The sequence below is a fragment of the Doryrhamphus excisus genome, linkage group LG10 (genome assembly GCF_037039965.1).
Source record: "Doryrhamphus excisus strain RoL-2023G ecotype Guam linkage group LG10, RoL_Dexc_Guam_v1.1, whole genome shotgun sequence".
In the NCBI taxonomy this organism is placed as follows: Eukaryota; Metazoa; Chordata; class Actinopteri; order Syngnathiformes; family Syngnathidae; genus Doryrhamphus; species Doryrhamphus excisus.
In genome coordinates, this window is record NC_136366.1 from 9,120,580 (window position 1) to 9,148,299 (window position 27,720).

At 41.1% G+C, this 27,720-nt stretch overlaps 1 protein-coding gene across 1 annotated transcript; it reads right to left on the minus strand.

Annotated features, from left to right (window-relative positions):
* Window positions 1-1,993: 1,993 nt before the first annotated feature.
* slc45a2 (solute carrier family 45 member 2) lies at window positions 1,994-17,575 on the minus strand. The gene is made up of 7 exons (XM_058064157.2): window positions 16,895-17,575; window positions 15,068-15,244; window positions 8,223-8,575; window positions 7,391-7,534; window positions 5,242-5,365; window positions 3,811-4,016; window positions 1,994-2,275 (listed from the first exon to the last, which is right to left on the minus strand). Exons 1-7 carry the CDS (start codon window positions 17,364-17,366, stop codon window positions 2,054-2,056), a joined length of 1,698 nt encoding a protein of 565 aa, XP_057920140.2. The 5' UTR covers window positions 17,367-17,575; the 3' UTR covers window positions 1,994-2,053.
* Between the last annotated feature and the right edge of the window lie 10,145 nt (window positions 17,576-27,720).

Sequence of the window (27,720 nt, forward strand, 5' to 3'; positions counted from 1 at the left end):
ATCCTCTATGTGATGGGAGTGATCTGCTGTTTTTAACGATCTGGTACAAAAACGTTATTTAAAGATCCTCTATGTGATGGGAGTGATTTGCTGTTTTTATTGATCTGGTACAAAAATGTTATTCAAAGATCCTCTGTGATGGGAGTGATCTGTTGTTTTTAATGATCTGGTAAAAAAAAACATTAATCAAAGATCCTCTATGTGATGGGAGGCATCTGCTGTTTTTAACGATCTGGTACAAAAACGCTATTCAAAGATCCCCTATGCAATGGGAGTGATCTGCTGTTTTTAAGGATTTAGTGCAAAAACTTTCATCAGATGTGACGGGAGTGATCTGCTGTTTTTAATGATCTGGTACAAAAACGTTATTCAAAGATCCTCTATGTGATGGGAGTGATCTGCTGTTTTTAACGATCTGGTACAAAAACGTTATTTAAAGATCCTCTATGTGATGGGAGTGATTTGCTGTTTTTATTGATCTGGTACAAAAATGTTATTCAAAGATCCTCTGTGATGGGAGTGATCTGTTGTTTTTAATGATCTGGTTAAAAAAAAACATTATTCAAAGATCCTCTATGTGATGGGAGGCATCTGCTGTTTTTAACGATCTGGTACAAAAACGCTATTCAAAGATCCCCTATGCGATGGGAGTGATCTGCTGTTTTTTTAACGATCTGGTACAAAAAGCGTTATTCAAAGATCCCCTATACGATGGGAGTGATATTCTGTTTTTTATATATTGCAAAAATATTACTCAAAGATTCTCTATCTAATAGGAGTGTATTGCTATTTTTAAGGACTTTACTGCAAAAACACTGGCCTAAGATCCTCTCTATGACAGAATACTTGTGTTGTTTTCAGGATCTTCTGCAAAAGTGCTAGTCAAAGATCTTATATGTGACGGGAGCGATTTGCTGTTGTTAAGGATCTCCTGCAGAAATGCTAGTCAAAGATCCTGGACGTGACAGGAGTGGTCTGTTGTTTTTAAGGATCTACTGCAAAAGCAAGATTCAAAGATCCTCTATGTTACAGGAGTGCTCTGCTGTTTTTAAGGATCTACTGCAAAAGCAAGATTCAAAGATCCTCTCTGTTACAGGAGTGCTCTGCTGTTTTTAAGGATCTACTGCAAAAGCAAGATTCAAAGATCCGCTATGTTACAGGAGTGCTCTGCTGTTTTTAAGGATCTACTGCAAAAGCAAGATTCAAAGATCCGCTATGTTACAGGAGTGCTCTGCTTTTTTTAAGCATCTACTGCAAAAGCAAGATTCAAAGATCCTCTGTGTTACAGGAGTGCTCTGCTTTTTTAAGGATCTACTGCAAAAGCAAGATTCAAAGATCCTCTATGTTACAGGAGTGCTCTGCTTTTTTTAAGGACCTACTGCAAAACTACTATTCAAAGATCTACATCCATGACACAAGAGTGTGCTGCTGTTTTTATAAACTACCGCCAAACCACTAGCCCAAGATCCTCACTATGACAGGAGTGCTTTGCTGTTTTTAAGGACCGACGGGAAAACCACTACTCCAAGATCTTCTATGACAGGAGTGCTTTGGTATGTGGTTAGTCTGTCCCAAGATTTCAACCCAACTCAGCCAGTCGGATGTCACTGACGGACCTGATTTGGCCCGTGGGCCACCTGTTAAATAGCCATGCTTTTCAGCTTTTTATTCTCAAACTGTGTTACAAGAACCACTGATGGTACGCGGGATCATTCTAGGAGTTAGCAGGAGCAACAGAGATTTAAAAAAAAAAAAAAGACTTCAAGCCAACCCTCGGTTGTTGAACGCCCCAGTTTTTGGTTCTGGCACTATTATTATTGTGAGTAACAAACTTGTATTTTAATTGTGGTATTAATAAAGATGTGGAACAGCACTTCTTGTTTTGATTTGATGTCAATGGTGTTCATTGAGTGCATGTTTACATTATGCATACGGACACACCCAATGCTGTGATGTGTGTTTATATGACAGGCACCTAAAAGGATAGTCCTGTATAAAGACTCTTTATTTCCGAACATCATTACAATATTACAAAGACCTGGACGAGGAGCGTTCATTCCACATATCTTATAAAGAGTGCGATGAAGGTGCAGCCCAGCAGGGACACGGTGGAGGCGGAGAGCACCACGACCACCACGCTTCCCGCCGCGTTGACCAGGGCGCCCAGCCCCGCGCCCACTAAAATCTGGGCCAGCTGCACCATGCAGGTGAGCGCCGCGCAGTCCACGCCTGTCCCTCGCGGGGTTTCGTCGCCCCCTCTTCGCTTAATTTCCTCCTGGGATGGGGGTTTGGGAAAAGAATGGGGTGGGGGGGATCAAATGTAAGCTGTTTGAAAATGGCTCTGGGAAATATGGACGGTTGACCAAGGTCTCCTATGGCCAACTCAGAAGATTGAACTTAATGAAATATTGAATATTAAATTCTGAAATCAATATAATAAGTTAATAATTCTATTTATTGAGTTCATTATTTCACGGCCCATCACTTATTTCATCACCCCAAGAGGAGCAAAAAATAGTATTTGGTATATTTTTACAAAAAATTGCAACAAAAACATCTTTAAAATGCTGCAAATATTAACCAATTAAATAGAAAATAATTAAAATATGAAGGAATTAAATTATCCCATAATTCGAGAAATTGTGCTATTTATTGATTGAATTTTTTTCATCATCATTTAATAAATATTAACCAATGACTGAACAATTTATATATTTTACAACCTTTTTATTTATTTTAAATGGCCTTTTACTGAAATCTGAAATTTAAAAAAACATGAATTACATGAAAAGATAATGATAATGAAATAAATAATGGATGAAAATTGTATTTGTGTTTGAACAATGACATGTTTTTCCATCATGTAAAGTCAGTGTCTTTTCTAAATGCTTCTTTTTGTTAAAGTCAATAAATTAAATTCATTATTTAACATATACATTTTTACAACAATTCAGTTAATTGGGAAAAATCAAAAAAAAGTGCCAAAATAAATAAAAAATAAATATAAAACCACGAATATAAAAAAATTATTAATTAATTAATTTTAATTACTTAAAAGAAATTAATTAAAATATCCAATAACTAATTAAATTATATGGAACCTATGTATGGATTATTTATTTTTAGACCAATGTATTTATTTTATCATTTTTTTAAGAAATATATTTAATTGCCTTAATTAAATTAAAAATTCCAATAAACTCACTATGGATGCTATGCAGTGTAATGAATACAATGAAATAAAAGAATTGAAGAAAAGGTCAGCGGGAAGTCCTCCTGAAATGATGGACCGAGCAGCGACTTAATATGAGTCACTGTAAGTGGCTTTAAAGCCTTGAACGGCGCTTTAATGGAACTAAGCTATTAAAGCACACTTAGAGGGCGGACTTGAGCAAAATGTAGCGAAAAAAGCTCAAATGTTCAGCACACGGTTATTGTCATCATTGTGAAAATGAATCCACGCTACGGTGGTCCTCTGCTGACAAACAATGGTCCGTTCCGAGGCTGTGATTGGTGCCCCAACTGGGCCGACTGAGGGACCCACTATTGCCCCTCAATGACAAGTGGGGATCTAAATTGTGAGAATTGGGATGCTGTGCTTTTCTCCAGCAGGTATCTGCAGCTGTGTGTCGGGGCGGATGGCATGTTAAGACTTAACTCAAGTTTGCCCAGAAACATGGGATGCACCTCATGGCATTGAGGTGCATTCACAGACACTGGGTCGTTACATTGTTATTCTTATTTTTCCCAAGGGAAGACGTGTTAACCGCTGCCTGCATGGATGCGACACATACAAGGAATCAAACGTACCTCCTCCTCCCGCTGATACTCGGCGATGAGGTTGAAGGGGATGGTGTAGAGCGTGCTGGACATGACCCCAAAGACGCTGCACAGGATGAGCGTGGCGATGACGTTGGGGAAGAGGCCGATCAGGCTGGTGCCCATGCCGAACACGAAATAGCCCAGGAAGTACAATCCCTTCAGGCCGATGTGCGGCAGCAGGAAACGCTGCACGTCTGAAAAATCAATCACAGCCTTATACTCCTGCTTGGTTATGTCATTCATGTGTTTGGTAAACAAACATGTTGTGCCCCCCCCCCAACCCCCTCGGTTGAAGTTGAACAAACAAGAGGACGCAGGACCTCTGCCAAGGCTTAATGACGTGATGTGATTGCAAGAATTGCTCAAAGGTGTGAAGTCAGGGGTGCAGAATGTCAGGGACCACCACTTGGGGGCCCCCTTGTGGTCCCGGGTACGCTTATGACTTGGGCTGGTGTTATTTCATGTTATTTCTGTAATAATATTAAAAAAACGTATTAACGTAATAACGCACGGCGGACGAGTGGTTAGCGCACAGGCCTCACAGCTAGGAGACCAGGGTTCAATTCCACCCTCGGCCATCTCCGTGTGGAGTTTGCATGTTCTCCCCGTGCATGCGTGGGTTTTCTCCGGGTACTCCGGTTTCCTCCCACATTCCAAAAACATGCTAGGTTAATTGGCCACTCCAAATTGTCCATAGGTATGAATGTGAGTGTGAATGGTTGTTTGTCTATATGTGCCCTGGGATTGGCTGGCCACCAGTCCAGGGTGTACCCCGCCTCTCGCCCGAAGACAGCTGGGATAGGCTCCAGCACACCCGTGACCCTCGTTAGGAAAAGCGGTAGAAAATGAATGAATGAACGTATTCAGGAAGCCATAAACAGGATTCCATTTATTAAGACTGAATCTGGAAATTCATTCACCCCAGTGGGGTCGGGAACCAATTAACCGCTTTAACGAGGGACAGCGGCGATTGAAGATGCTTTATTTTCTTCCCTTTGTTAGGTATGGTGGCATATGAGCCTACACATCCTTCACTCATCAGTATCCACTGCTGTAGCTGTGGGGTGAGCGATGCGGCGATCATTAGCTCGTGTCTAATCCCTAACTGGTGGAAGAAGTCCCAGTAACAATTCTCCTCCTCACATGTTCTCATCATTCACCTTGCTTGGAAGTGCATCCAGCCCATTCCCCCACATTCCTGGGGTTGCTATAATAAGCATGCGTAAGCTCACCTGTGGGAGCATGTATCGGCTTCATCGTATCGGCCTTGACGTTCACCAATGAAAAGTGTGGATGTGTTGGTTTATGCAGCTACCCACGGAATAAGCTGCTCTTAATGAATGTGCCAATTATGTCACAATAACAACACAAACGTTGTATTTTTGTGTTGTGTCATCGCTGCAAGGAATGTGTACTTACAGGAGAAAAGAGACGAGGACACTGCATTGATGCACAAACCCCAGCAGCCCACTTCCACTCCTCTCTCGTATGTGGCATAGGCTGTGGAATTGTGCTCGGCATATGGATTCCCCATGTAGACAATCTAGGAAAAAGACGACAATGACATTTTATTGGACACCGGCTTTTATCTTTGATTTTTCCATGAAAAGAGTTGCATTAACTTTGCAGGGAGCCTTTCCAACAAGCGTTATCCCTTTTATCCCAGATAATACGGGAGCAAAGTGGGGGGGTGCATCACACTGTGACGTACATCTCCTCCTTTGGTTTGCATCTTCCTTGATGACATTTAGAATGAAATGCATTGGAGCTGCTAAACAAACAGATTATATACACAACCCAGCAAAGGTGTATGGTGCTTTTCGACTGCGCGGTACCCGCTGTGTGAGGGCAACCACTGGGTATGACGCTTCTCAAAGCATCATGTGGAAAGAGCTGCTACTACCGATATCGGTATCAGTATCGGTATCAGTTCTTGTTTTTTAATGCACAAGATTAGACACATGCAATCCAGAAAATGATATGTAAATGTCACAAAAAAAGTGAGCTAATAAATTGACAATAAAAACACAAATACTGTGGATTTCAGAAAATAACAGATGGAATGAAGTCTGTAAAATTCATTCATTGATTCATTTTCTGTCGCTTTTCCTCACAAGGGTCGCGGGGGGTGCTGGAGCCTATCCCAGCTGTCTTCGGGCGAGAGGCGGGGTACACCCTGGACTGGTCGCCAGCCAATCACAGGGCACATATAGACAAACAACCATTCACACTCACATTCATACCTATGGACAATTTGGAGTGGCCAATTAACCTAGCATGTTTTTGGAATGTGGGAGGAAACCGGAGTACCCGGAGAAAACCCACGCATGCACGAGGAGAACATGCAAACTCCACACAGAGATGGCCGAGGGCAAAGGGTGGAATTGAACCCTGGTCTCCTAGCTATGAGGTCTGCGCGCTAACCTCTCGACCACCGTGCCGCCCGTCTGTAAAATTAAATAATTTAAAAAAAATCCAAAAATGGTTAACTATAATGATGAATATGGTAATATTAATGATGATTATAATGATGGTAATAATGATAAAGATTATAACAATAATAGTAATAACAATAATAATATTACAATGATAATAATAACAGGGGAAAACAAGACAGTGTCATGAACATGATTATATTTTGCAAAAAGGGGTAGGCATTTATAAGCTTTTGCTTCAGCCTACTCCTTTTGGGCTTGTGATCAGATAGCTGAATACAGATGTAAATAATGCAGAGGTGTATTTTGATTGGTGTGGGAGATGCACTGTGGTGTTTCGTGTATTTGCACAAATAAAAAAAAAAGAAAAAAGTATCGTGGTATCGATTGGAAAGCCGATATTGAGCATCTCTAGTTTGAACCTATGCTGAGCTCAACGGGTTGCTATCATGTCAAATAACGGTCACATAGTACAATTAATAATAAAATTACAGCATACCCCGACACACAAGCATCAGAAGCTGGAAAACAGCCGTGTCGATTCAGCTGGCTTTGACAGGAAGCGTGAATGGGAGAAAAATAATTTCCTGCTTTTTCCACTGTGATTTTTTTTTTCATTTTTCGCCTCTGGCTCCTTTTACACGGTACATTGTATATGGCGTGACATTCTACTATTTTTGTAATTAAAAAAAAAAGACACAGCTTGATTGCTCATCATGAGCGTGAAAAGGACGCCTCAATTCCGGGAATTCCAGGAAACCATGCTGAACCCCCCCTGACACTCCTCACACCCCACTTCTGCCTCATCTTGCCACTTTGACACTCTCTATATGCGTTACATTAACGCTCAGTTTGGAAAAACAATCAGACTGCACTTCCGGAATCATACACAAAAAAACACTGTGACTGTGAACATACTATATTTATACTGTTTATTCTGTATAGTTTGTATTTTCATTCTTTTTTTTTTAATAGATCTGTCTTCACCTACTTCACCAAAACAAATTCCTAGTATGTGTTTGATCATACCTGGCAATAAACCTTTTTCTGATTCTGAATCTGATTCTGTGTGACAATAGAGCGGCTTCATGATTGCCAATTTATGTCGTTTTGACTGACATGCAAATCCTCACCTGTCCCATGAAGTCGGTGAAGAAGAGCATATTGCAGAGGAACGCCGTCCAACCCAGCAGGTGACTGATGCACAGGTAGCGGTAATGATTCGGCATGTTGATGATGGTTGTTGTCAGAGATTTAAGTGTCATCCTCTCACGAGCCTAAAGGTACACACAAAACACACACACACAGTGACCGCGGATAAATGTTCAAGATTTTTATAATAGTACAGTAGTAGAAAACATTATTAGAGCCCTCCAGACATAAAATAACACCCCTATAGTCAACTTGACACTCATATAACAGAAAATAATACAAAACATAGACTCACACATGTTCTCGTTGGAAGTCACATGATCACTCCCTGCGACGGCTTGTATCATCAACGTAACATTACCATTTTATTAAGCCATTAATTGAAAATGCTTCATTTAGTCCAGAAAAATGGGGTTAGCAAGGTACAAAGCTCCCATGATATCTAGAACATAACTGAAGTAAAACAAATTAACTATTTAATTCATTTATTATTAATTAATTAATTTGAGTCAAATAAATGGATCACTTGATGGCGAAAGAATACAAAAATGAAGTAAAGCGATGAAGCAAGGAAGCATGACATAATGTATTTTCACGTTGAGTGCTGAGGCCTTGCAGGCGAGGAGAACAAAACGACTTGAAGGCTTGGCGAGGCAGATGAATGGTTGCCATGAAGGGAAAATACATAGAATAAAGTTTGAGATAACCTCGTTGAACATTTTCTTGGCTACATTTAAGATCGGGATTAAACTTGGCTTAACATTTTCAGTTTCAAATTCATAAAAGCGCATTTAACCATAACTACGATTTTACCTCCTTGTTTGGCTGTTTGGCACTGGAGGTCACAGCGTTGGCCTCCCCGAGAGCAGAGAAGGACCTCTGCCGGACGTCTGCGACCACAGGGTCCATAGAGTCCTTGGACAGCGTTCCGTAGCCGTTATGTTGAGACCCGAGCTGACGAAGGGCGCTGAGAGCCGAGGGGCCGTGGGCATCAGTTGCAGCCAGCGGTTGCTCGGGAATGCTGAAGAGGTGCACGATGAGGAAGACACTCCAGGTCAGTGCAGAGAAGAAGTAGATGACCTGGTACTCGGATCCCAGCAGCTGACCCAGTAAGGAATGACCCCAGTCCATCGCTCCCACTAGGTAGCCGAAGGCTCCGCCAAGACCTGGAAGGCACAGCAGGATAGCTTCAAATCAATGGAGACCAGTGCATTCATTTTGCACTCTCTATATGGGAGAATCGATTCATCAGTCAAGGGTTGGACGAGTCACAGTTTCATTGTTTATGTATGACGCAACCCTTTTATTGGTATGTGGACCTTCTTTCTCGATACAACTTCTTTTTTCCTTCTTCCTTCTTTTATTTCTTTGCAAAATTTTCTTTGCCCTTTACAAGCGGAACAGAGAACAGAATGAAAAAATATTCTTTTCTGTTCAATTCAACAAGCTTTCAGGCAATCAATTGCAGCGGAACGTAACAAGAGGCGACCGCAATCAGTGTGTGTGGAAACCTAAGAAAAAACAAGATTTGTGGAAGAGGTAGAACATAATAATCAGGTCCCATATCAGCATAAAAATATGATAGCAGTACTCGTCCGTATCTGATTTTTTCCCCGAAAATTAAAAATCGATATAAAAAAAAATGCTGAATAGATGGACGTTAATGTTGATAATTCTACACGCCGCTTTAACTGTACTGAAGTCACGTTAGCGTCTAGGACGCTAGCTTTTAGCTATTCATCCATTTTCTATACCGTTTATCCTCACTAGGGTATGCTGGAGCCTATCCCAGCTGTCTTTGGGCAAGAGGCGAGGTACACTCTGGACTGGTGGCCAGCCAATCACAGGGCACATATAGACAAACAACCATTCACACTCACATTCATACCTATGGACAATTAACCTAGCATGTTTTTGGAATGTGGGAGGAAACCGGAGTACCCGGAAAAAACCCACGCACACACGGGGAGAACATGCAAACTCCACACAGAGATGGCCGAGGGTGGAATTGCACACTAACCACTCGGACACCGTGCAGCCCCCTGTGAGAATATTCATTCATTCATTCATTTTCTACCGCTTATCCTCACAACCGCTTATCCCTACAAGAGGGTGCTGGAGTCTATCCCAGCCCTCCTCGGGCGAGAGGTGGGGTACACCCTGGACTGGTGGCCAGCCAATCACAGGGCACATATAGACAAACAACCATTCACACTCACATTCATAACTATGGACAATTTGGAGTCGCCAATTAACCTAGCATGTTTTTGGAATGTGGGAGGAAACCGGAGTACCCGGAGAAAACCCATGCACGCACGGGGAGAACATGAAAACTCCACACAGAGATGCCCGAGCAGAGAATCAAACCCACCCCCGCTAACCACTCAACCACCATGCAGCCCAGTCTTCACCATTCAGTAAAGCACAATTTGATGTTGTCCTTGCCAGCTGGGTAGTGAGTCCACGTTTCTCGTGATAATAGAAGGCCCTGAATGCTTGAATCTCCACTTCCTTGCTAGCTGCTTGACTTTCATCTTGTGGTTTATTCAACCACGTGTTTGAACAAACAAACAGAGATGCTTGAAATGCAGCCACTCTTGGCAGAGGTAATTCCACTACATAGTACATACATACGCACATACATAGCTACTGTACATACATAGATTCCTCAGTAGTGTGTGTGTGTGTAGATAGGAATGTAACATTCATTCATTACATTTTCTACTGCTTATCCTCACGAGGGTCGTGGGGGGTGCTGAAGCCTATCCCAGCTGTCTTCAGGCGAGAGGCGGCGTACACCCTGGACTGGTCACCAGCCAATCACAAGGCACATATAGACAAACAACCATTCACACTCACATTCATACCTATGGACAATTTGGAGTCGCTAATTAACCTAGCATGTTTTTGGAATGTGGGAGGAAACCGGAGTACCCGGAGAAAACCCACGCATGCACGGGGAGAACATGCAAACTCCACACAGAGATGTCCGAGGGTGGAATTGAACCATGGTCTCCTAGCTGTGAGGTCTGCGTGCTAAGCACTCGACCGCAGTGCCGCTGTGGCTTTTTTATTATGGAATTCAAATTGGACATCCATTTGTGAGGAGTTGCATCATCACCTCTTTAACCAAAAAATGTAAAAGATGTATAAAAATGCTGTCTGAGCAGGCGTTGGGGTTTTATAAAAAGACATCTACATCTTTGGTTGAGTTAAAAGTATGAATAACTATAGCAGGACCTGATGGGTCTTCATTAGTTATGGATGTGATGGGATTCATTATATGGCGCATAAGAGTGGCCGTGCATGACTGAAGAGGCTGTGACTTGGTGGAATGGCTTTCGGCCTTTTTCTTTATTTTGATTATGGAACTGGTGGAAGAAGCAATAAGATTAATTATATGACACATGTGGTCATACTTAACCTCCACTGCATTACTTTTCACATAGAATCCTATTAACTCTCCTCTAGAATTTATTTTCCCTCCACACAAGTGCTCATAATTACCATCTCCATTCAAAAAGCTTTTTATTCTGGGGGGGAAAAAAGTCACTCCGAGGCGGGCACACATCAATTCCTTCTCCTTGCCTTTTGCCCCCCTCCTTGGCGTCACCCCCGCATTCCACGCAAGGAAAGAAGAAAGAGTCATGTGCTGGCCAGCCTCCGAGGCTCGTTCAGCCCAGACCCATGACTGCAACACATGACTCACTCAGTGCTGCTCCATTACTCTCTGCCGGCCTCTCAGCCGTTTTGTTCACCCGACCGGGTTCAACTGACAGCTGACGCGGACCTGGTCAGGACCACACCAGCAAACATTAGCCTCATTTATGACATTTAGTGTTTTGTGACATGTTAGAGCAAGGTAAAGTTCATTCAGTTAATTCATTCAGCACATTTGCGCAACCCTTCCCATTTATCAATACTGGAGTTTGTGTGGTTGGGCTCGTTATCATGGGATTCATGTTGGCCCTGACTGAACCGTAGCTCCCAACCACTCATGCAGCCCCAGGTACCCTTGCTTGACTCTCGGCAGGACACAGTTATGGTGGTAGTGGTATGGTTTTTCTAAACTGGTGACTTGGGACACAAACGTGTGTCGCAGACAGCCCGTCGCAAATGATTTAAAAATGTATCATGTGTGATATTGGCTTTTTTTTGTTGTTGCCAAAAAACGATTTGCAGATATTGCAAACAACTTTCAAATTCCAATACCGGTATCAGCCGATACCGATATGTGATGGAATGTAATATCGGTTTTCATGATATGGAAAAAATTCAATACCGATATCAGCCGATACCGTTATGTGACGGAATGTAAAATTGGTTGTCATGATCTGGGAAAAAATCCAATACCGATATCAACCGATATTGCATTTTTATGCTGATATCAGGCCAGTAATTATGAGTATCAATAATTATCAATAATTATCGGACATCTAGAACCATATATATAAAAAATAAAAAATAAAAAATAAAAAATAAAAAATAAAAAATAAAAAATAAAAAATAAAAAATAAAAAATAAAAAATAAAAAATAAAAAATAAAAAATAAAAAATAAAAAATAAAAAATAAAAAATAAAAAATAAAAAATAAAAAAACTACTTAACCTATATTAGGAAAGCAGGAAAAAAAGTAACAGTTACTGACTGTAAAAGTACCAGATGGAGGGGTAGGATTTAATAAGCTTTGCTTCTTCCTACTCCTTTTGGACATGTGGAACTGTGAACTGATTATGTGATGCACTCAATTGTAATCTGATGCATGGTCAAATGAAATAAAACCATTACCATTACCATATATATAGAACCGTAGCACCTGTCTAAATATGTTTCTCAACATCATTATAGCCCTCTAGACATAAGACAACACCCCATTCATCACATTTATGCTCAGAGTAGACATAAAAAAGGAAATAAGCCATTTAAGGTCACAACAGTAGCCCGTGTTAGGAATTATTGTGCCTGTTGTGAGACAATTCAAACCTGAAATAAAATTCTGATGCGTGTGTAGAATCTGGATATTTGTATTATTTTTAGCTATTAAATGAAATGAAACTCTTATGAGATATTACGGTTGTCATCATTATATATATATATATATATATATATATATATATATATGCACAAGCAAATGTACCTTTAGTTGTAAAAAAAAAACTAAAGAAACAAGGGTGGTCTAGTCATTTTTTTTGTGTGACTGACTTCCTGTTATGATTCAGAAAAGGACAAAAAAATACTTTCATCAACCTATGAGAGATTTATAATTGAGCCCTATGCAGGCTGCCTAGCAACAAGCAACACTGGACAATGGAGCTCTGTTTTCCTCTACGTCAGGGGTGTCAAACTCAGCATTGGATGGCCAAGACACTACAGGTTTTCTTTCCACCCAGTCACTAAAGCGGGTGATTTTAATGATTAACCCTCCTTTGGTTTGAGGGAAGGAGCTTGTCAATTAAATCACCTGCTGGAAAAACCGCTTGGAAAGGAAACCTGCAGTGCTTCGCTCCTCTGTCCACACATGTGATCCACGATACAAATTTGACTCGTCTCTGAGCCATGTACTAAATACATATGATTAGGTAGCCAGTAGGAGTCTTGGAAATTGGAAATTCAATCCTATAAGATGCTGATCGCCCCATGACAAGATTTACGGAAAAAAGGATAATGCAGTTCAAATGAGAGGCAATAAAAGCAGATATGATCATATTAATAAGGCTGTGAAACATTGCCCATGTTTTTAATCTGTTGTTGTTTGGGGGGGGGCATAAACACCACGTGACAACCACTTCCAAGCGCACTCCCTTTGGCAAACTTCCACCGTGTAAATCCAATCAATACATTTTTAAGCCGGCCGGTTGTTGAAAGATCCAGTAATGGCACGCAGAATATTGTGCTCTTGGGCGATATACACGTGGTATAAACCAAAAGAAAGATTAGACTCTCATCTTTCATGTGTGTGACTGAAGAGAGAATGAATAACGAGTTCATTTCGTTGTGAAGTATTTTGGGTGCCTTGAAAAGTGCAGTAAAATGGAATCTATTATTATTGCTGATAATTATCGGTATCAGCAAAAAGATATCAGCAAAAAGATGGAATATCGGTTGATATCGTATCTGATTTTTTTTCCTGAGCATGAAAAAACGCTAAAAAATGCTGTATACAGCACATATGTGTTCATTCCACCACAGGAGATATATCATGTTACACATATCAGAATCGGCTGATATCGGTATAAAAAATTGAAAGTTGGACAATGTGGGCATATCGGTTTTTGGCAAAAAGTCTACGTCATGATATAAACTACAGCTCAAAAGTTTAGGATCACTTGGAAATGTTTTTAGCCAATCTGAGATATGGCTTTTTCTTGGCAGTCCTGCCATGAAGTCCAGCATCCTGAAGTCGCCGCTTCACTGTTGATACTGACCCTGGTGTTTGACGGGTACTATTTAGTACAGCTGCCAGGTGACGACCTGTGAGGTGTCTTTGTCTTAAACTACACACTCTCAGATATTTGTCTTCTTGCACAGTTGTGCATCGTTTTTCTGTCCTTGTTAGACCCAGTTTGTGCTGCTCTCTGAAGGGAGTAGTTAACAGCATGGTAAGAGATTTTAGTTTTTGTTTAGATTTTTTAGATGGGTTTTCTAATAATCTATTAGCCTTATAAAATGATGAACTTGGACTAGCAGCCATACCAGGAGATTGATGCAGAGGACTGACAGTTGTTGATAGTAGGCCTCTATGAAAAATGTTGATCGTTCTCTGAAAATCATCTGATTCATTTTAATTGTTTGTGAATGATAAAAAATGTTTGTGAAAATTTGTTTTTCTTTGGAAAACAAAGAAATTTGCAAGTGATCCTTTTGAGAGGTAGTGTAGCTTTTATCAAAGGTGTGGACTCGTGTCACAATTTTATTAATCATATTGACTCAGGACTTGAAATCAAGGAATGGGGGGCGGCGGGGGACGGGGGGGTAAGGACTAAGGGTCGTATAGCTCTAAAAACACCATCTGGTTAAAGGATACAGTACAGGGCCAATGGATAAGGTTGTCACTTCCAATATCATATGAAACCTGAGACAGGTTACAAAAACAGAGAAAATTCAGGGTTCTCTAATCCAACAAAAAGGCATAATGTAACATAAAAAGATGAAATGTTGGTGCTAATAATAACACAAATCTATGATAAAATCCTCTTTGCTAATTGCTAAATATCAAAGTAGCCCCCACCATTGTATTTTTTCAGTATGCAGCCCTCGGTGAAACAAGTGTGGATACCTCTACTACTATTTTTTGCCAAAGCACCACCCCACAATGCCACTGTTGTTATATTTGATTCTATTCTCTTGGAAGTCATCACATCTCACCACTCGCTCAGAGCAAAGCACAAAAAAAAAAAAAACCAACAAAAACATGGAGCGCCTTGCACACAATCATTATCGTGTCTTGTTCCGCCTGCCAGCATGAGTTCGCTTCATCAAACAGAAGAAGTAGAGAAGTTGCTTTGGGTGCAATGGGATGTTTGTGTGTGTTTAGTTGTAAAGTTGCAGAAAGACTCAACACCACTATAAAAAAGTGTGACAATCAATACTTAAAAACTTAATACTGAAAGAACAAACAATGAAAGAAATAAATGGATGATGAATGTCTTCTGTGTTACCTGTGAGCAGAGCATGGTAGTGGAGCCCTCGTTCCTTGTCTTGATACGAGCACACGTCAAACAGATAGGCCTTGATGGGCCCGTCGATGAAGTCGGCGGCAAAGTCGAACAGAACCACGCCGAGCATCACCACGATGATGGCCCAGGTGGTCCTCAGAGACCTGTCGCTGACCAGTGCTGCAAAACAAAAAAACAAAACACTTTTCTGAAATGTTTGTCATATACTGTGTATTAAATATGTCAATAAACACGTTAGCTATCTGAGGAAGCTCTGTGAATTGGAAACAATTCAAAGTCAACAGAATACAGGAACCATTCCAGGAAATGTGAGGGCAATTGGACATCAAAGTATAAGGCAAGGGTATGGTTACTAATTACAAATTTGACTATGAGTAACGATGCTCGTTCAACATCAACATGGTTGTTGCTTTGATTGTGAGAAATCATTTCCGACGGTTTGAAGGGGCTTGTAGCGGTAGATCGAGACTAAATGTTTTAAATAAGAAAATGATAAATAGACCACTAGACCACTAGACCACCGTGCCGCTCATTTCTTATTATTTGTAATATAAATCATCCAGCTACCACCTAAGGCAGTTCAGCCTTCATTTAACATAATTTACATATCATTTAAATTTTTATGAGCACTTTTAAAAAAATAAACACTGAAGATTGACTTCAATGAGAATTCCAAAAACAATTGTATCACTGATGGACACCACTCACTATTATTGAGAAGAGTTGCAACGATTAATTGTCAAATTAATTAATAACAATTTTGATAATCAACTATTTCTCCAGGTACTCCGGTTTCCTCCCCCATTCCAAAAACATGCTAGGTTAATTGGCGACTCCAAATTGTCCATAGGTATGAATGTGAGTGTGAATGGTTGTTTGTCTATATGTGCCCTGTGATTGGCTGGCCACCAGTCCAGGGTGTACCCCACCTCTCGCCCGAAGACAGCTGGGATAAGCACCCCTGCTTATCCTCGTGAAGATAGTAAAAAATGTATGAATGAATGAATAATCAACTAATTGCTTCTTAAATTAAAAAATACAAATAGTCTGGTTTCAGCCTCTCAGATGTGAATATTTTTTAAATACCTTAGCCATCCATGTGAGCAGACTTACTAACTTTGTGTTTAAGGCAAAACAAGTTAATGACACACATCAGCTTAGCCTTTGGAAAACAGTCATTGACATGTTTGCCTCTTTTCTGATATGCTTGGGACCAAAGCACTAATGGTTTGTGTTTGCTTCATATTGATTTGCCGCATCTAGGGACGTTTTCTACGAAAGGCGCATATGGAAAAGTGAAAAGATGCGTGCAGGTTTTATATGTATTTGTGTGGCCCCCGGAACTAGCTTGGCTACATACGATTGACTAAGAAAATAGTGGTTAGTTGCAACCCTACATTGAATACACTCAACAAAGTACATTGAAGACAATGTAGAGACTTCAATGAGCTTATGTATGTTCATTCATTTTCTATCGCTTTTCCTCATGAGGGGTGCTGGAGCCTATCCCAGCTGTCTTCGGGCGAGAGGTCAGCAGACAATCAATGACAAACCAATATATATATATATAACTATAACAATATAGACAAACAACCATTCCCACTTACATTCATACCTATGGACAATTTGCTAATTAACTAGCATGTTTTAGAATGTTAGGAGTACCCGGAAAAAACCCACACATGCACAGGGAGAACATGCAAACTCCACACAGAGATGACCAAGAGTGGAATCGAACTAGGGTGAGGCAAGAGTGCTAACACTTGTCCATGGTTTTGCCTTGTTCTGCTTATCATTCGGTTCTCTAACCTGAGATGGCAAGATCTCCGTTGAGGAACAGGGTGATCCCCACCAACATAAGAAGGCCCAGCGCGAGGATGTATGGTCTCCGTCGTCCCCACGGGGACCGGCAGTAGTCGCTGGCCGATCCGATGATAGGCTGGAGCAGGAAGCCCAGAATGGGGCTTATCAGCCACACCAGGCTATACATACTGCGGGGCAGGCCAACGCTCAGCAGCACCGGCGTGACGAAGGCCGCCTCCACGGCGTAGCAGAATTCCCTTCCGAACATGACCAAGCTGTGGAGGATCAGGCGTCCCAGGGAGCGCCTGGGGGGCTCCACCGACCCGAAGACGGCGCTTTCGACGCTGTCCATATAGTCCTCTTTGGAGCCGGTGAAGTCTGTCGAGTCCTGGTGTACAGTAGTGCCGACATGCTTGGTGGGCGCTGGGACCCGGCAAGGCTGGGGCCTCGCAGACTGGTCCTCTGACAGTACAGTCATGTTTGGAGGGGGAAGGGGGTAGAAAGTGGAAAACAGAAACAATCTCTCTTTTAGGCAGCCAGAGGGTGGATGACTGGTCCTTGCATTGGTGCTAAATCCTCACTTTACTGCAAAGCTGGGGCAAAAATCCCCACGGCTTTACCGTCCATGTAAGTCCTTGCCGGCTGGTCTGAGATGAGCCGAGTCCGGCTCCAAGAAGGGAATGAGAGGGGAGGTAAGGGGGGGGGAAGGAGGTTGTATTTATGAGATTACCAAATGTCTCTTCCCCTTGGTGTTCAAAGTGAGACCTGAGGGCTGCTCATGGGAACGTCTGTGGCTGTACAGGCATGTGAGTGTGTGTGTGTGTGTGTGTGTCTGAGGCCTTCATTGATTATTTTCCTTACACTCACATGACTGTATGACAAGTGTGTTATCACATAGATGGACAAAAGCATTGGGACAACTTCATGTATTCGTGGGCGGATCAACCAAAACATCAATAATATCAATACTGCTATGAGTATCTGTATCCTCAATACTGGCAGTGAACTGCATTTACTGGGTATGAGATAGAAACCCCCGAAGCGGACTTACCATGAGGCAAACACAGGCCTAGCGCCCCTTGACCCCCCCCCAAACATCTCATAAAACAGAGTTCATTCATTCATTCATTGTCTACCGCTTTTCCTCACGAGGGTCGCGGGGGTGCTGGAGCCTATCTCAGCTGTCTTCGGGCGAGAGGCGGGGTACACCCTGGACTGGTGGCCAGCCAATCACAGGGCACATATAGACAAACAACCATTCACACTCACATTCATACCTATGGACAATTTTGAGTGGCCAATTAACCTAGCATGTTTTTGGAATGTGGGAGGAAACCGGAGTACCCAGAGAAAAACCCACGCATGCACGGGGAGAACATGCAAACTCCACACAGAGATGTCCGAGGGTGGAATTGAACCCTGGTCTCCTAGCTGTGAGATCTGCGAGCTGACCACTCGATTTAAAGTACATTTTACCGTTTTAGCTTTAATTCATGTGCTTAAAATTACATGAAACAGTTTAGTTCAAAGTACAAAGGCTTTGTGCAATATTAAGGGCTCTAAATGCAATATACAAAGTTCTATGTGAAGTATTTTTATAATACCTCATATTAACTCACTAGCACAATCTCAGTGTATAGACTGGTCATATATCTCATCTCGTTTCATATTATCTACATACTGTATTGTATATAACTCTGGGAAAAACTGTTGATTTTGTTAATACTTGGGTTGTTTATAATGTTTATTTTTTCTATATTGTGTATTTTTGTACTGCTTAACTGATTCTGTACTCATGCTGCTGTGCAATGCAAATTTCCCCACTGAGGGACGAATAAAGGCATATCTTATCTCTAACCCTGACCGTGTGCAGGTGATGTTCCCCAATGTGACTTTTCCAAAACAAATAAACCATACCATTGCCGTTCATTTGTCCTTCTGCAGCCTCACTTCGTCTTAAAAATGTCCGACATTATGAATCAGTCAGGGACTGTGCGCACTCCTGCGTACATTTAGCTCGGTCAAAATGCGTTCTGCCGTCATCAGGGGACAATAAAACCGGTAAAAAGGGTCGCGTCTAAAAGCATGCATCAGGCAAAGCATCATGAGTTTGCTTGTAGACGCTTCATACTTCTCAGCCTGTGCTCCTGGAACATGTCACATCTTAAAAGCCACAACCTTCTATGAAAAAAAAAACCACACAAAAATTGTACTTTTGTTGTGCTCCTTGAGGCCATCAGCAGCCGTTTCTGGCCGTCATCATTCACTGTCGGCATTGAATATCTTCTTACTCATTGTAGGAGTATAATGGCATTTTTTTTCATTAGAATAAAAAATGTTTTGTTCCAAAAATGCTAAGCTGCCAGAATGCTTTTACTTCAGGATCACTGTGATACTTCACAACGAAATGAGGGAGGCAGGATAAAGAGGGGATAAACAACCCAGCCCTCTTAAGATATAGGGCACACATTATTGCTGGCACATAATCGGCCTGTTAAGAGTCATTTGTGCTGTTTTGTCAAAGTGGATGATCTGATCTGTGACAGTAAACAATATTTTAGAGCAATCCAAGACGTTTTTCATCAGCAATTGTAACCTCATGAGGTCAAACTTGAACAATTTGGTGTCAGGGTGAGATTTTTCACACTGAGAGACAGGAAGTAGAACCTCAATTTAAAAAGATATATATTTCAGTTGTTTACACAAAAGGCTAACATGTTATGTTTTTATTTTACCCAAAAATGAACCGAACAATATATGATTATGTGGTACTGTCACACCTCTGTTGTAATTTATCATATATCAGGGTGTCTAAAGTGTTGCCTGGGGGGCCATTTGTGGCACATTCAAAAAAATTTATTAATCCAAAAAATGAAAAAAATGATCAAAAAGGTTTAAAAAGTATGGGTAACTTTGAAATATTACGAGTATAAAGTAAAAAAAAATGATGTGGAAAATTTAAATTCTACAAGATAAAGTGTTAATATTACAAGGAAATAAATACATTCAATTAAGAAAAAATTGAATGAAAATTAAAGTTGAAAAATTTTTATTTCTCTTTATTTGTCACACTCTGTGAAATGAAAAAAACACAAAATTAAATTATCAGAATAAAGTCTGGGAATAAAGTCAGAGCATCAAAAAAGTAAATGTTGAAATATTTGGGGAAAAAATATTAGAAATGGAAAAAAATGGGTAATGATTTATACTAATAGGAATTATTTTTCCTTTCGGCTTTTTCCTGATTACAGAATCACCACATCGCGGGAATCGTGGGTCTTTTTTTTTATCTACATACTGATTTAGGCGTCATAAATTTACAACTTTATTCTCATAATATTTTTATAATAATATAATAATAATAATATATTATACATATATATGTATAATTTTTATATACAGTGAAGAAAATAAGTATTTGAACACCCTGCTATTTTGCTATTTCTCCCACTTAGAAATCATGGAGGGGTCTGAAATTTTCATCGTAGGTGCATGTCCACTGTGAGAGAGATAAACTAAAAAGAAAAATCCAGAAATCACAATGCATGATTTTTTAACAATTTATTTGTGTGATACAGCTGCTAATAAGTATTTGAACACCTGAGAAAATGAATGTTAATATTTGGTACAGTAGCCTTTGTTTGCTATTACAGAGGTCAAACGTTTCCTGTAGTTTTTCACCAGGTTTGCACACACTGCAGGAGGGATCTTGGCCCACTCCTCCACACAGATCTTCTCTAGATCAGTCAGGTTTCTGGGCTGTCGCTGAGAAACACGGAGTTTGAGCTCCCTCCAAAGATTTTCGATTGGGTTCAGGTCTGGAGACTGGCTGGGCCATGCTAGAACCTTGATATGCTTCTTACGGAGCCACTCCTTGGTTTTCCTGGCTGTGTGCTTCGGGTCGTTGTCGTGTTGGAAGACCCAGCCACGACCCATCTTCAATGCTCTGACAGAGGGAAGGAGGTTGTTCCCCAAAATCTCACAATACACGGCCCCAGTCATCCTCTCTTTAATGCAGTGCACTCGTCCTGTCCCATGTGCAGAAAAACACCCCCAAAGCATGATGCTACCACCCCCATGCTTCACAGTAGGGATGGTGTTCTTCGGATTGTACTCTTCATTCTTCTTCCTCCAAACACGCTTATTGGAATTATGACCAAAAAGTTCTATTTTGGTCTCATCTGACCATAAAACTTTCTCCCATGACTCCTCTGTATCATCCAAATGGTCATATGCAAACTTAAGACGGGCCTTGACATGTGCTGGTTTAAGCAGGGGAACCTTTCGTGCCATGCATGATTTCACATCATGACGTCTTAGTGTATTACCTACAGTAACCTTGGAAACGGTGGTCCCAGCTCTTTTCAGGTCATTGACCAAGTCCTGTCGTGTAGTTCTGGGCTGATTCCTCACCTTTCTTAGAATCATTGAGACCCCACGAGGTGATATCTTGCATGGGGCTCCACTCCGATTGAGATTGACCGTCATGTTTAGCTTCTTCCATTTTCTAATGATAGCTCCAACAGTGGACCTTTTTTCACCAAGCTGCTTGGTAATTGCTCCGTAGCCCTTTCCAGCCTTGTGGAGGTGTACAATTTTGTCTCTGGTGTCTTTGGACAGCTCTTTGGTCTTGGCCATGTTACAAGTTAAAGTCTTACTGATTGTATGGGGTGGACAGGTGTCTTTATGCAGCTAACGACCTCAAACAGGTGCATCTGATTCAGGATGATACATGGAGTGCAGGTGGACTTCTAATGGGCAGACTAACAGGTCTTTCAGGGTCAGAATTCTAGATGATACACAGGTGTTCAAATACTTATTTGCAGCTGTATCACACAAATAAATTGTTAAAAAATCATGCATTGTGATTTCTGGATTTTTCTTTTTAGTTTATCTCTCTCACAGTGGACATGCACCTACGATGAAAATTTCAGACCCCTCCATGATTTCTAAGTGGGAGAAATAGCAAAATAGCAGGGTGTTCAAATACTTATTTTCTTCACTGTATATAACATATATATTATATACATATATATGTAATTATATATATTATATATATATAATAATCAAAATATAATATATATATTTTTATAAGATTTTTTTTCCCTAAACATGGCACTAATCCTCTGTTTTACCTCTTCAGCGCAATTGAGGGCAAACAAATTGATGAAAAAGAGTACGTTTCTTCAAAGCCTTTGAAGAAACCACCTCCCGTGTCACATTGTAAAAGGCGTGCGGTTAAAAGCCACCCTCAGCATGACCATGTAGGTTCAAGGCTGAGCTGACATGAAGCCCAGCATCTCAAAATCAGCATGTCATATCCAATCTTTTGTGATTTATACTTTCCGGAAAATAATCTGGTGGCTTTCTTTGCCTAAGATTCGCCCACGCTGTGTTTTGTGGGCAATTTCACACATAGTCCCACTGCGCTGAAAATGTCTTCTCCTCCCGCGTTGCTGAAATGGTAAAATGATAGCGTCAGAAGCAGTAATGAGTAGCGCGGCAGTTCACTCTTGATTAGTCCAGGCTGCAACATCTGATTAGGTGGAAAACTGTCCACAGTTTATGGATTTCCAAGTGCCACATTTTTATCCGTGGTTAAAGGATAACTGCGTTGTTTTTGGGTTTTGTTTTGTTTGTTTTTTTACTTGAAGCATGTATGTTTCTCCGGGGACTCCGGTTTGCTCCCACATTCCAAAAACATGCTAGGTTAATTGGCTACCCCAAATTGTCCATAGGTATGAATGTGAGTGTGGATGGTTTGTCTATATGTGCCCTGTGATTGGCTGGCCACCAGTCCAGGGTGTACCCCGCCTCTCGCCCGAAGACAGCTGGGATAGGCTCCAGCACCCCCCGCGACCCTCGTGAGGATAGGCGGTAGAAAATGAATGAATGAATGAATGAAGCACGTATGGATTTAAATGATAACATCTAATATGGGGAATTTATTTACATCAAGCTACCCTCAGTAATCACATTACTGCCATATGATAATAATGTCATGTTTCAAATATGTTTGTGTGTTCTAGAGAGAGAAAACACAGCTAGCATGAGCGCCTATGAAGCCCTCTACAAAACAAAAATGTCTCAAAAAACATAACTTTTTGGTGGGAAGCACAAATCCAAGAAAATACAGCTAGAATAGGTCCAGATTCTGCACACAGATGCCAGCATTTTCAATTTCAACCTCTCCTATAGTCTATGGGTACATTTTTTTTAGTATTACCGGGTGTGGCTGTAGACAACCTCCGAATTTTACTTTTTTTTTAAACTTTCTTTTCAACACAAGATGGCATTAGTCATGATTGAAGTACAATGAAACCCTGGTTGGCCATTTTGTTTTTGTCAGAAATGTAGCCTCGGCTCACGTCCATTTCCTGTTTCACGTACAATATGGCGCGCATCTCGTGTGTCCAACTGTGTCACCTCTCTGCGGTTGTTTTTACATCACACGTTTAACCCGAATCCCATCGCAAATCTTTCTCTTACTTACTAATCTCATCGCAGCATGTTTTGTTTTGGCCGCCAGCTATGAAATCTTCCTTAGAGCATACAAATTAGTATCTTGGTTTCTCTTTCAAAGTGTGTCCATTATAGCTGCGTCCACAGCTCCTTTATGTGCAACCACTCACAACAAGACCTTTGCCTTAGAGTGTTCCATTCCCGTTTCCTTCAGTACCTCCAATCTCACTCAAGCGGCGAGCTACTGTGGGTTAACATGACAGGAAAATATTGTGCAACTGAAAGTAATAAATCCAAAACAAGAGGCGAGAAATAGTGGAGAGAAATACAGGAGAAATGCGGTGCCTGGAGAACATCTGGAGGGTGCAGTGAAATGGGGTTGAAATGTGAAAAATCTATCATCTTTATTTTGATGTGAAATAAAACTATAATACTATTTCATTTGACAAAAAATAATGCCAATCAGTCTGAGGATAGCAATTACAAAAAGGAGGACTGAGCTATCGCGGATTTTGTCAATGAAAGACAGTGAAAGAGAGACTTGGCAATCGGAGCTCCCAAGGCCGCCATTCCATTCTGTCTAATTTATTGTCAATACAATTCTACTCTGTGTCATATATTTTTAATACATTTTGTAAATGCCAGTTTGCAAGTCTCCTTTCCTTCTCATAATCAGAGTTTAAAGAACATGAAAAATGGCAGTGAAATTGCCTTAACTTAAATGACACTCAAATGCGCACAGACCTCACAGCTAGGAGACCAGGGTTCAATTCCACCCTCGGCCATCTCTGTGTGGAGTTTGCATGTTGGGTTTTCTCCGGGTACTCCGGTTTCCTCCCACATTCCAAAAACATGCTAGGTTAATTGGCGACTCCAAATTGTCCATAGGTATGAATGTGAGTGTGAATGGTTGTTTGTCCATCATCACACGTTCAACCCGAATCCCATCGCAAATCTTTCTCTTACTTACTAATCACATCGCAGCATGTTTTGTTTTGGCCGCCAGCTATGAAATCTTCCTTAGAACATGCTAGGTTAATTGGCGACTCCAAATTGTCCATAGGTATGAATGTGAGTGTGAATGGTTGTTTGTCTATATGTGCCCTGTGATTGGCTGGCGACCAGTCCAGGGTGTACCCCGCCTCTTGCCCGAAGACAGCTGGGATAGGCTCCATCACCCCCCCCGACCCTCATGAGGAAAAGTGGCAGAAAATGAATGAATGAATGAATAAATGACACTTACTAAAGTGGCCGTTTTGACCTGATTAGGATTCCCAAAAGCATCAAATTGCATTGCTACTGCACACACAAATCAATCATAAGCACAAGCACTTCCAAAACCTCACGTCTTGCCTCTCTTATGAAGAAACGCAATGAATAACATTTTAGCTTCAGTGTGTCAGCAGGAAAGGGTACAATGCAGATGATCAATTTTTGTATCAATAGGCTGTCAGCTCAGTGTGACAGCTGACAGCTAAGACGCCGTGCCCCGACATACAAAAGCGACAACGTTGATGTTCACATTGTTGGAAGGCAAGCAATCTGAAAGCTGTTTGTTTACCCCTCAAATGATCTCTCAATGTTAGGTCATCTGTTAAATGCAATGGCTCAACCTCTCTGTGATGCATACGTCACATCACTTCTTGTTCCAATGATGTCCATCACTGACGGGATTTGTCCTTTAGGGCTGTAGAGACCCAGCTTTATGTTGCTAAGGAAACACAAAACATCTTAGCTAGGACATGGCTCTCATTCATAATATGGTTAAATTTAGTCTACCATTATTTCATATGGGGAAAATGCGTTGCTTGTTTTGTTCATAGATAGTAAACAGAAGTAGCTACAAAATTGCATGTTATGTCGCCTATCAGCTTCCTCCTCCCGCCAGTTATTAATGCTAACTACCACCTTCATTCATTTTCTACCGCTTATCCTCACGAGGGTCACGGGCCGCGCTGGAGCCTATCCCAGCTGTCTTCGGGCAAGAGGCTGGGTACACCGTGACCGGACTGCTAGCCAGCCAATCACAGGGCACATATAGACAAACAACAACACAACCAAACAATCACACTCACATTCATACCTATAGTCACCAATTAACCTAGCATGTTTTTGGAATGTGGGAGGAAACTGAGTACCCGGAGACCCTTGAATAATATAAATAACAATTAGAAACAACACACGATACAAAAAATAACCCATAGATATGTTGTTGTGTGGTTGGTCGATTTAAATAGATACAACAAAATAATCCAAAAAGTCAAGAAAAGTGCTATAATGACATGGTATGCATGTGTTATTTAAAATACAATTCAGTAATACTAAGAGGGCGGAGGTCTGCTCTCTGCTGAGTGCCTTTCTAGATACAATGATCCCTTGTTTATAACGGTTAATTGGTTACAGACTGACTGTGATAAGCAAAATTCCGTAAAGTGTGATTCCTTATTTATAAATGGAATATTTTCCCATTGGTTTCTTGCAGTTGAAAACCCTTTCAGGCACCACGAGAAACCTTCTACCATGTGGCGGTGTTCAATTATTCATGAATATTCATGAACGTCTTCACATGCACAATATGAGATTGACCATTTAATAAGAAATACGTTTACAACCAATACTTTGACGCTAACATCAGCTCCACTTTGCAAATTATAGCAAAAGGGTTGCCGTGTCTTTGACATTAGCAGTTAACCCACTCGCTTTGGCTTCTGTGGTCCTTGCCGAAACAGTGGCAGTTATAAGGTTTGCAGGCTTTTTCCAGGGTTCACTGAGCACCGTGATAATTGGCTAGGAGGAGACAGGTAGGGACAGAGGACATTTTGCTACAATAAGACATCTGTAGAATGTAGAATGAGTTGACAAATATAACATAATGGAGGTGGGCTGGGGGTTGCGACACCAAGGAAAGAAATGTCACCTCTTTTCAAACAGACACACATGTTCCATACCATCACGCAATAAAAAGTCATTGAACTGTTGAAAGGTTAGGCAATGTAGAAACACTGCGGGTGTCTCTCTTTTGGACCTTCAGAACTCTTACAGTCTGTCAATGCCCCCCCAGGGGCATAAAGCTCCCAAGGAAGTGAGCCCTGGAAAAGGTCTGGAATGGCTCAAAAATGCATCGTAAAACTGTCCATTGTTATGTCACAGAGGGGCGGACTTCCTTATATGGGCGTGTATGTAAGCCGGATAGGCGCTCCGCCCTCCACCAAGCTCTGCTCCTCTATTTACTTGCTCGGAAAGCCACATTTGTTTACAATTTCTAAAGATGCCACCATCAGGCGCAAGTGGTTGGAGCTACGCAGCTGGACTAGCTTTTCCAATGTTACTTGGTCATGTGGACTGAGCGAGCAGAAAGTAACAATCCATCAGTGTCCTAATTGTGTTTATTTTCTATAAGTCCTGGAGCAAAAGCGCTTGCATACACGGGTTGCTAATAGCCGTTTCCCACATTCGGTTACAGATGCTGTGGAAAACCTAACGCTAAAATGCTAAAGCTATTTACCATTGAGAGACGTTTTGTAGTAACCTCTTTCCTTGAGAAACTTTAGACAGTCTCTACTTCCGGATCGGATTCTGTATCCAACAGCTGTATGTTAAAAGCCCACATTTTAAAAAGATATATCATCATTTATTCTCAACTCCTGTACCGTTTATCAAAGCTAGCGGCACAAACCGGAAATGTTTCTATGCACACAGGAGTGTGAACAACCGCAGTGGAGTGGGCCTGCCTGGAGGTGGAATACATTAAACAGACAGTTTTCACAGTAAACACGAAATCCAAAGAAATACAGCTAAATAGGTGCAGATTCTGGAAGAACTATAAAGCTTTGTGTGCTGGTTATTGCGTGTAGCTGCTCTATAGGAGTCCACAACTCAATACGAATGGCATGAATGGCAAAAATGAGCATAATAGGCCCCCTTTAAACTGTACCATTAAATGTTATCTTTTATATTGAGTGTATGATAGCGCACGTGTCACACTAATGACAGTGTGTGCCTTCTTCTACAGTTATTTGCCTGGAGCGCGGTGATGTGGAAGTCAGATGTTTGAAGTCATGCTGTGGACATTCCTCACATTATGTGCATGTGCAAAAGACTTAGGGCGCTTATCTGTCGAGTAGTAGTATGTACTGAATGTATTAGCGCACACAGCTAGGAGCGTGTAAGCATGGAATAATACGTTAAATAAGCTTATGAATTATTATGTCACTTTGCAGACCACAGGGGCAGCCATGTGACCAAACAGGCCATTCCGGTTAAGATTTTCTATTGAGATTTTTCATAGAGCTACTTTTTAACGTTATGTTTATCTGATTTCTAAATACAGTTATTAAAAATGAGTTGTTGGGGGTTAAAAACAATGGTTA

Excerpts from the sequence above, each read along its gene's own strand:
- slc45a2 (XM_058064157.2), bottom strand. The coding sequence starts at position 17,366 with ATGACTGTACTGTCAGAGGACCAGTCTGCGAGGCCCCAGCCTTGCCGG. Across the intron at positions 15,245-16,894 it reads CGGAGATCTTGCCATCTCAG|CACTGGTCAGCGACAGGTCT; the intron begins GTTAGAGAACCG and ends TTTGTTTTGCAG. Across the intron at positions 7,535-8,222 it reads CCAAACAGCCAAACAAGGAG|GCTCGTGAGAGGATGACACT; the intron begins GTAAAATCGTAG and ends GTGTACCTTTAG.